Source organism: Chelmon rostratus, chromosome 6 (genome assembly GCF_017976325.1).
Source record: "Chelmon rostratus isolate fCheRos1 chromosome 6, fCheRos1.pri, whole genome shotgun sequence".
Lineage (NCBI taxonomy): Eukaryota > Metazoa > Chordata > Actinopteri > Chaetodontiformes > Chaetodontidae > Chelmon > Chelmon rostratus.
The window spans coordinates 1,340,384-1,350,763 of record NC_055663.1 but is presented as its reverse complement, the minus strand read 5'-3'; the positions used below and the strand labels follow the sequence as shown (position 1 = coordinate 1,350,763).

The 10,380-nt window shown below is 43.7% G+C and overlaps 1 protein-coding gene across 2 annotated transcripts in view; it reads left to right on the top strand.

The window, feature by feature from the left end:
• The first annotated feature begins 2,115 nt into the window (after positions 1–2,115).
• The window catches only part of lrrc29 (leucine rich repeat containing 29), a 10,602-nt gene continuing 2,337 nt past the window's right edge, over positions 2,116–10,380 (top strand). The window contains exons 1-8 of one of the 2 annotated variants that reach the window (XM_041938416.1): positions 2,116–2,434; positions 2,794–2,858; positions 3,039–3,173; positions 4,236–4,415; positions 7,245–7,550; positions 7,802–8,018; positions 9,884–10,041; positions 10,148–10,363. In XM_041938416.1, the coding sequence (XP_041794350.1) occupies positions 3,150–3,173; positions 4,236–4,415; positions 7,245–7,550; positions 7,802–8,018; positions 9,884–10,041; positions 10,148–10,363 (1,101 nt within the window). In that variant the 5' untranslated portion in view covers positions 2,116–2,434; positions 2,794–2,858; positions 3,039–3,149. Of the gene's footprint in view, positions 2,435–2,756; positions 2,859–3,038; positions 3,174–4,235; positions 4,416–7,244; positions 7,551–7,801; positions 8,019–9,883; positions 10,042–10,147; positions 10,364–10,380 lie in introns of both variants that reach the window. The other variant, XM_041938415.1, reaches the window with a different exon arrangement.

Sequence of the window (10,380 nt, the reverse complement as noted above, 5' to 3'; positions counted from 1 at the left end):
TAACTCTATAAAGGGCAAAAGAAGGAGGGAAACATGAAGAGAAAACAAGTGGCAATCCCGCAGAGGAGAGGGGAAATTGGATTGATCAAAGGGAATAAAGAAACATTCACTAACTAAACAACGCTGAGGGTATTTGCTATAAATTGGTTGGATGATGTCATGAAACAGACAGGAGGTGTGAATGAACATGTACAAAAACTGTCATGTCCTGATCTACTAAAGTTGTGTGGAACAGCTTCACTGCAAAAACTATAAAAGTAATACTGTATGACACACTGTCTACTTCATGCTGTGCAGCTGTAATGGACCCACACACTTAAAAAGCTGTTTTATTTTGTCACTTTTGAGTCAAATATCTACATTAGAAGCTTGACGTCTTGTAGGTGTCCTTGTTTTTTTCAAAGCGGACCAGTGGAAAGTCCTGATTCTCTACTCATTTTGCTTTGCAGTCTTCTGTCAGCCCCCACCCTCTGTATTCATCGTTGGTAATCTCATTATTGGATCATCTAATGTAGGAGCAAGCCATTCCTCGCCTAGTCACGTTCTCAGAACTCAAGCACATTTCCATCATTGACACTGAGTTTACGTGCCTGAATTCAATGTAGCTATGAGGGTGAGTGAATTGTGGGTGGGATGGCGTAGTTAAGCCATCACAGTTAGCTAGCTGTTCATAATTGTTTCTACATAACTGAGCTTCTTGTCTTTGTAAAACATCCAGAAATGTTTTTGCTGTTGTTGTCTGCTAACTGTTTACAGATTCTTTTGCCTTTCATGCTTTGTCATTTACCTTCATGTTGTGTTGGTGTGAGTAGCTTGCACTGCAGATGTTTTTGGTTTGAAAAACACTACAAACCAAGAACAGCTGTTTTCAAGGTTGTAACAACATGATCATCTATACTTCTATACGATACATATATATGTTACATATGTTACAATGTTGACAGGTCAGTGTAAAGTCATCCCAGATTACTTGATATAGATTTTCAATCTATGTTTGACCATCACAACATTAAGCATAGCAAGCCCAAACATCATATAGCCTCTAATTACCTCAATGCTGCATTTTACATACTAATACATACTGAATATGTTGTCCATCAATATATCACTAATCACTAACTTGAATATTTACCCATTGATGTAATACTATTGCAGTACATGTTTTACAGCTATCATGTTCATGTTTTCTTCTGTTTTTGTTTTGTACCATAATATACTTGCTTTGTCCCGTTAATGTAAAATCACTGTATTGCTTTGCAGTGTTAAGACATGTGAATGCATTCTGATAATGCTGAATGTTTCATTTGTACTGTAAATGTGTTTAGGACTCAGTGAGGGTTTAAGGATTAAAGGTTTCGTATGGATAGTTTGTGTACTGATACAGAAGATGGGCCCATAAACCAGCTAACCATACTGCCAGACAATCTGTAGAAAAGAATAGCAGTGTTTTTATTGTTTTTATTTTATGGGAGTGTGTGTGTGTAGTGATAGGGGAGAGATGAGTGCTTATTATGGACTCTAAACAAATGCGAGCGTATACAAATGTTCTTGAAGTGGATTTTGTCACTGATGTAGTCCTGTCCTTTGTGAATTTTGTTTAAATAAATGACTTGAGCTTCATGTCTGTTCTGCATCGAGCACGTGGGCTCAGAAAGCCTGAAGAACAGGACAAACTGCAAAGTGTAAACCACAAACCCCAACAGAAAACAGTGAACAGGAAACAGCAGCTGGGCGATCACTGGGTTCACAGCAGCTGAGATGATTGGAGGTGTAGTTACTGCTTCAACCAGACCACCACAGCCCTGTCTCCCTTTTTAACTCATTTTTAATGGCATTCTTTTATTTCAATTTCCTCAACATCAACACCTTCGTGCTAATTTATGTTTGATGGAAAATGCCAACACAAACTTTCCGATATTACTCCAACGCCACAGCAGAGTTTTCCATCTATTTAGGTCAAAGCTTTCAGAAAGACGTCCACGCACACCGTTACTACTGAGGTGGTGTTCCAGGTAAAGAACGGGGGTAAAACCACATTTCCCACAATGCCCCGTCCTCTGACGTCATTTGTTGTCTCTGCGGTCAGCTGATCCCACTGAAGTCACACAGTCGACGGGTACATAGAGTCTGTGGTAGGGTGGAAAGTAGATTAGTGAGATGGCAGCAGACTGCAGACCTCTTTATTGACGTCTTCTTCCGAAATCTGGACATTTGATTGATTCGTTAATGAGCGTGATACGAGTTTAACGGCTTCTCATCAGCTACTGACGTTACTAACCACAGCCACAGCTTCTAAACTTGTGCAGCCAGCTAGCGAATGGCTGGCTAGCTAGCCGATTCATCTGTGATGGTCTGGGGGAAGAACGGAATCCAAGCTGACATGGAAGACTGCGATGGGGGGGACGTGGTAGAGACACCTGAGCTGCCTCTGGAGGTGAGTCGATGGATCGGTATTGTCAGAAAAAGATGAGCCTTGTACAGACGTGTTTGACAGAAACACCCTGCTTCATGGTCAGACAGTCTCTCTCTCACACACACACACACACACACACACACACACACACACACACAGCCACACAGCCACAGTCACTGTCCACTCCTGGTGGACGAGCACGTGCCATCATATCAAGTCACTCAGTCATGCAGTGTGATGTCATTTGAGTTACTAAACGCTGTCAGGTGACCTTGGGGTGGATTTTGCCCTTCCGGGATCAATAAACTTGAATCTGATGCTGTATTTCTGTCTCTTGCTGTAGATCATAGTTTACATCCTGAGCTTTCTTCACGCTTCAGACAGGAAGGAAGCCTCGCTGGTCTGCCGCAGCTGGTACACTGCCAGTCAGGACCTGCACTTTCAGGTAAACTGCTCCACAGCAGAGACATGCAGCACACTGCATCATGCATTGGCACAATAAGCTCTTCAGAGGGTGTAGTGGGCTCAGTGCCGACTGACTGAAAAGTGACTTTGGAAGGAGTGTTTAAGCTGAAGGGCAGAATTAACCCCGCGCTTCCTCGCTTGTCTGTTTGTCTTTGAGCAGAAGGACGTCACCTTCTGCTTCCCAGCTTCGGCCTCGTCCCTGGAGCTCATCAGAGGTCTGGGCAGAAAGTCTCGCTGCAGTCTGGTCATCAGCCAGCTCGATGGGTTCAGTATGTCCAGGTCGCTGCTTCTGGAGGTGCAGTATGCTGTTACCACTAAAAATACTTCACTTGTCCACATGACTGCGGACACACAGTATTCTCTTTTCATAGCTTGAGATGAAAGCTAGAAGATTAGTATTGACTGGATGATTGTGGGGAAAGTAACAGCTTTTATAGAGAAATATTTCAGATTTAGTCCAAGCTTCGACCTAAGAATGAGGTAAACTGAAGTATCACTCATTTTACTGAAGAACACCTGACTGACTCCGTCATCGAGCTGTAGTGAATGCCTCTTTAAGGCTAAACAACACCAACCGAAAGCAGAAGTGGATGGGTGAAATATATAATTCGGGAGTATTTCTGATCACACGCTTCTTTGTTGATTCAGAGAATTCCCCGTCTCGAGGGTTTAGAAAAGCCTTTTGAAAAAAAGTTTAGTGGATTTCATTCAACTCAGAAACAGATTGCCATCAGCAAGAAGTGTCTCCTAAAGGCTGACACTGTCGTATAAACCAGGAACAAGAAAATGAAAACAAGATTTTCTTTTAAAGCTACACTGGCTCGAGTATTTGCACGGTATCACTGTTGTCATTTTAATTTCCTGCCATTCTGACCAGGATGGTCATGGTCCAGAGTTCAGAGCAGCTGCAGGAGTTGCTTTAGAATTCACTCTAATTGGCGCTTATATTTTATAGTGTGTATATTTGCATGTGGATGTGCAAGCATGGAATTTCCTTTTAGTTATTTTCTCTACTAGCAAGTTCTTAAACCTCAGCCTTTGCTGAGAGCGATAAGGAGAGGGGTGAATCTATCAGTGTTTATACAGACTGATACAGATTATCAGTGCTAGAGTTTGATTATTTGTACATTTGGTGGTGCTATAACCATCACACATGGTCCATATGTCATTTATGGAGACAGCATGAAGTGAATTAAACAGCACTGCCCGCTCTCTGTGTCCTTTATATTTGCCTCTCCATTGCCTTCCATTACTCCAACCTGTTTCTTTATCTTCATGTTTCTTCTCTTTGAATTGTTATAATTTTTTCTTCAACTGATTGCCCCTGCTGTCTGTTTTTGTCTTTCTCCCTCTTCAGGTGGGACTGTGCTTGGGCTCTCAGTTGGAGAGCTTGGCCCTGCCTGGCAGCAGTATAACAGAGGCCTCTCTGCTGGCCCTCCTCCCTCGCCTCACCTCCCTCCGCAGGCTGGACCTCAGGGGTCTGGACAGCCTCTTCATGTCTGGGGCTTTCCTCTCCAGGGAGGAGCACAGACAACAGGTATTTTTTACTGTTGGGAAGGCAGTATAAGACCATCCTGTCCACATGTGTTGACCACCTGAAAAACTGTTTTCTTGCACAGTCTTGTTTATCTTTAAGTAGGTGTTTGGACCCAGGAGATGAAGTAATGGAAAATATTCACAATAAAAGTCATTTTGACCACTGAGACATTGAAAATGTAAAGAACAAAGCTTGTGCGGATGTTTTCCCTAGGATATGATTGCAGTAACTAAAACTTTGTTTCAGTAACACATTTCTGGCAACCTGTTTTACCATATTAGTAAATAAACATGCCATAGAAATGTCTGATTTTCAGTGAAAAGGGATGGAATATTGGTTTCTATAAATGCAGCATGAAACCAAACCATACTGCGCTATCTAACTGCACTCTGGCTGTGTAATCCTAAAGCTGGTGTCGTGCTGACTGCACCCTCTGTCACAGAGAGACAACAACTGTAAGCTACGTGCACGTCGATTATTTGATATCAACAAAGACACGTGACCTGGGATGACGCGGGACATAGCGTTTATAAGACCACGTTACCGTGAAACATTTTCCTTGTATCTTCTCGCAGACAATCTGTTGCATTGCAGAAAGAAGTCGACTTAACTTTTTGCTAGAAGCCCTGCAACTGTACATTTGGAACAATGGTTTTGTCCTCCAAGGGCTGTGATGAGACAGTCACGGCTACACTCATACACACATGCTTTCACTGGTACCTTCAGCACCTAACCTTTACGGACAGGCTCTTGCCATCTGTGAAGCTAGGCTGGTGGGGTAAGTGTCTCCCTTTGTTAGCTTTGAGATAAGTTGCGCTTTTCATAGGAGCCAGTTTTTAGGGTCTCCTGTTAGGGTTGTCGACCAATACTCTATGTTCGAATTTGTATTTGAAAACGGAAAATTCAATTAATAATAATTAATATGTGATTGTGAAAAAAGCATCACTACCGCTGCGACTGTTCTTGCATGGGCCTGGGTGCGTCTATTTTTCCAACCCAGTTTACATTAAAACCATGCCCACATTCTAATGACGAATGCATTGACGGCTGCGTTCCTATGGAAACAGTCAGCAGCACTGCTGATTCTGCAGATTGTGAACTGTAGCTTCCCGGTAAACGCACCAACCTCCTTGGCTATCGCAGCTGTTTCGCTGGGCTAGGCAGAGCAGACAGGACGGGTGTCCGAAGCGTGAGGGGCTGCCGGGCTGCTGCCAGGTTGCCACCAATTTGCCCCTCCACAATCACCAAGCCTGGAAAAGCTAGCCGGACTAACATGACTTGTTTTCAGTGGCGTTACGTTGTGGTTTGTTTTGATAGTAGAACAGGGATCATGGTGACCGCGGGTCCACCAGAAGGCCTGGCCGACCATCCGGCAGTTACCGGTCCAGGCCTGGGTTCAGGCCATCTGAGAACAAAGCAAAGAACTGCTCGGGGAAGCCTGGCAACAGAGCAACCTGCAGACACAAGGCCTGTCTGCTCTGCCTAGCCCAGAGACAGTTCGGCAGCAAAGAGGGGTGACTGTGAGAAGAGCAGCAACAGGCCAGGCAGAGGAGATTGCGACGGCCGAAGAGGCCTGTGTCCACTGCAGCAGCACTGCCACTGGCTGTTTGTTTTACAAAACAACTGCGAGGAACCATAGTTGGTGGTGATCGTTGGAACAGTAGAAAGATGATCCAAGAAAGTTTTGGTGAATGTTTGTTTCTGCCAAATTTGAATGAAGTGTGCTTTACAATAATAAAATGACTGTTTCTGGAAATGGAGTCAGGTGGTGCGTCAGTAGCAAAGACAAACACTTTTAGTGGCTGTACGTTGATGGTGTGCAACCACCTGGAGGGATTACACTGCAGCCCTTCCTGTGGCTGCTGGCTGTAGAGCTCTCACTCAGTCAGAAAAAGTGTTGTCCCCATTTGTCACAGAGATGGCCACTGACCCAGAGCCTGGTTCTGCTCGAGGTTTCTGCCTGTTAAAAGGAAGTTTTTCTTCACCACTGTGGCCAAGTGTTTAGGGGAATAGGGGAATTGTTGGGTCTCTGTAGATTAATGGTTAGCATATGGTCCTGACTTGCTCTACATGCAAAGTGTCCTGAGACAACTTCTGTTGTGATTTGATGCTATTTATATAAAAGCAAATGGAATTGAATTGAATTGACAATTCACATTAATTAACATTATTGTCTGGTATAGGGGCCATGGGAAGTGGCACACCCTGTCCAAACAGAAGCTGATTTTCCAGATAATTGAGAAGGACTAGAGCACTACCTTTGCCTCTGCACTGCACCAGGAATGTCTCCACCTCCTGGGCAGTGCTATAAGTGTGCCTCATAGTGAGAGCTGCTCTGCGTCTTGGCAAGAAGATTCTGTAGACATGTCATTCACGATGATGAAGCTTATATATGCTATCATCCTGTGTCATCCCAGGTCACATTGTTAATACCAAATACTCAATGTGCACTGGCATGAGATGGAGAACATCTTTTGCGAAGCCCTGCCTCTGGCATTCTTTCATAATTCATAGAACCACAGTTATAGACTGAACTCTTGTTTGTGAGGTAGCCTGGTTAGTCTTAGCTAAAAGTAAATATATGTAATAATATGTTCATATGGACTTTTCTCATGAGCAAGTTAAACACGACCCCATTTGAAGGCAGCATTAACATCTTCCCTATATGTGTAGTCTTCTGGGGAGAAGAGAGCATTGGCTGTGTACTCATGAGGGTGACTACTAATTCCCCACACTAAGTGTTTATTGTGGTTATGTTTGCACAGTTTTATAGTTTTACACTTGCATTGATGGTACAATTTCATGTCAAACTCCATATTCTTGTTCCAGGTCAGGTCAGCTCTGTCTGGTTTGGAGGAGCTGGACCTGTCTGATCTGCGCTACCTTTCCGATCTCACCTTCAATCGACTCACTGGCTGTACCCCACGCCTCCGCCGCCTCTCGCTGGCTGGCTGCCATATTGCTTTCGAGTTTGACCCATATCGAGGGTGCCCAGTGGGAGCTGTTCAGGATTCATCAGCGTTGCTGTCGCTGAGGAACTTGCGGAGGTTGTTAACAGAGCAGAAATCTACCCTCGTAGCTCTGGACCTCAGCAGAACCTCCATCACCCCTGAGTCACTACGAGTTATTGCACAGGTCAGGATACTTTCAGTCCCTGCTGCTTCTTTATTGCTTGAGTAGCCAGGAATGATTCTTCACAAATTAAACTGCTCAGACCTCATTATCTGGTGGTTTAGTCGACTTTTATACTGAAAATTTCTTTATGATGTAGAATGTCATGTTGTGATTTTAGCATGCTCTTGAACTCCTTTTCAAAATAACTGTCCTCACAGAAGACACATATTGTAGGATTTAGAGTTTTTTTAATTCTTGATGTTCTGTTCCAGGTTCAGAATTTGGTCTTAAAGGAACTGTGTCTACAAGGCTGTAAGGAGCTAACCGACTACTCCGTGGAGATTCTGGTGAAGCATCAGCCCAGTCTTCAGAGACTGGATATTAGTGCCTGCACTGAGCTGACCAGCAGATCTGTAGAGGCCATGGCACAGGGCCTGAAGACGCTGACACACCTCTCCTTGTCCCACGACTGGAGGATCACTGAAAAAGGTGCCCGTGGTGTATTTTTGTTTTTGTGGGTATCATAGACTTGAAGATTAATTTGTACATAAAACAAAACTGAAAGTCTAAGTGTTCATTACACCCTTCCCAACACTTGCTGAATCAACACCAGTCTTAAGAGCCTTATCAGTAGTGGTGCTATAATGCCCATGGGTTTACTTAACACTACATGCAAATGTTCCTACAGTCAACCAGTTGAATTATCAAATATCGTCATGCAAATTGACATTTTCTCCCTTTGGTGGCACTGAAGAAAAGCTCATGGAGTCCAGTTGCAAAGGGTTTATCCTCTGGGGAGCACAAATGGGTTCAGAAAATTTTGCAGCTGTCTGCCAATTAGATTTGAATATTTCTTTGCTTGTTTGTTTTTAAGAACTTTTACGTCATTTTGCATAGGGATTTAACGTCTGTTATGGGATAACGATGTTAAGGGATGCTGCTGTTGCGGTGTTACCAAAAACTCTGGTTGTGTTGTTGACCATGTCCGGAGTTTATTTTCCAGCTGGAGTGTGTGGGTTGTATTTAATGTTTTATCGATCACTTTATTTTTACAGAAATTCTTGTTCAGTTTCTGAGACTGAGTGAAGTCTGAAAGAGACACGAGAGAACTCATAAAGGACAGAAGTGATTGTTCCTTAAATGTGTTGGGTTAATAAAAAGAAACAAAAGAAAAGAAAAAGGAGCAGTAAATAACTTATACTTGACTGTTTTTATTTGCTTAAAGAAACTTTAAACTTAAGTATGAGATGAGTTGGGTTGGGGTTTTTTTAAATGAAATGAAATGATGTATTTAAAGTAGGCTGGGCCAACCTCATGTTTTATTTGAGAATTAGTCTGGCCAGTGTTCTTTTGGAGCGAGCTGTGGGTGATTTGAGTGGAGTGGGCTGAAATCTGAGTTGACGGAATACAAGATTGACTTTTTGTGGTTCTTAATGCTGTACCGTCACACAGCACTTATAACCTCGCTTACGCTGCAGGTGGAGATCCTGACACACTACAGAGCAGTCAAACTAATCAATAGGTTTACTGCAGTGGTCTGTTTTGACTGGGGTGGCCCAAGTGGCACAAGTTGATGTGCGCGCACACACACACTGGTCAGAAATTAATACACACTTTTATCGAAAGTGCATTTAACGGTTTTGAAAGATAAATAGTTCAACCAATCCCAGCACAACAGAGTGCCACCATAAAAATATCAAGTTTCCTTACTTTATTCTTGAAGTCCCCAAAAAGTAATTGCACCTCCAAAAGTAGACTTCATACAGAAGATGCACTGTGTAATGCACATTCTAAAATGCTTGTCAGACAGTTGGTTGTGGTCCTCAAGGGGCTACCTCTCTCTGGGAAGGCAGCAGCTCATAATGGGGTAGCACTCAGAGTGGACAGATACATTTAAGGGGTGGCCAGTGCTACCCGAGGCCGCCCTTCTGGACACACCCCTGGTCGACTGTAATACTGTTATTCCAGCTACTACAAAACAAAAATGATCGGTATGTGCCATATGGCTCATGGACAGTCAGAGATCAGTATCGCCCACAAAAAAACATGAGTGGGGCATTCCTACTTTTAACTCATTGTTTTGGTTTTATGGCCCACAGCAGTTCCCTCTCATCAGCTTAGTTTTCAGCCACAGCCCCCAAAACCCAAACAGCATAAAGCAGCTACCAGGGAGCCACTAGCTGCTAACATACATCAGCTTCATTAAGTGATAAGATGTCAGTGTTGTGTTTGTGCTGCCCCAAAGTGGCCAAAGAAATAATGTCAGTTTTAAGTTAGTTAACTGTGAAATATTTTGCTATTTGACACTGTCCAAGCACGTTAATTACTGTGTGATGATTTCATGTCATACACAGGCCTCGCTGAACTTCTGTCTGTGTCGTCCCTGAGGAGTCTGGATCTGTCTGAGTGTCTGCACATCAGTGGAACAGAGATCGTGAAAGGCCTGACAGGATCCAGTGCTACCAGAGCACAGCTGGAGACACTCAGCCTCAAGAGCTGCACCTACATTAGGGTCAGTCAGTGTGTTTGTACAGTCTGCGTTTTTTTCCACATGAAACTGTGTCTGTGTGAAAAATGCATGGGGAAAAACACCTCGCTTCTTCCTCCTCTCTCTTCAGGATCTTGCAGTTTTCTCTCTCACCCAGCTTCTTGCGGACACTCTCCGCGAGCTAGACTTGACATCATGTGTCAATGTGACTGACCTGTCTGTACGCTCTATAGCCACTTACCTGCAGAGGCTGGTAGTTCTGCGGCTCGGCTGGTGTAAAGAAATCACTGACTGGGGGCTGCTGGGGATCGTGGAAACAACCTTGTGTGAGCCTGACCAGGAGACGGTGAGATCCAGTGGCAT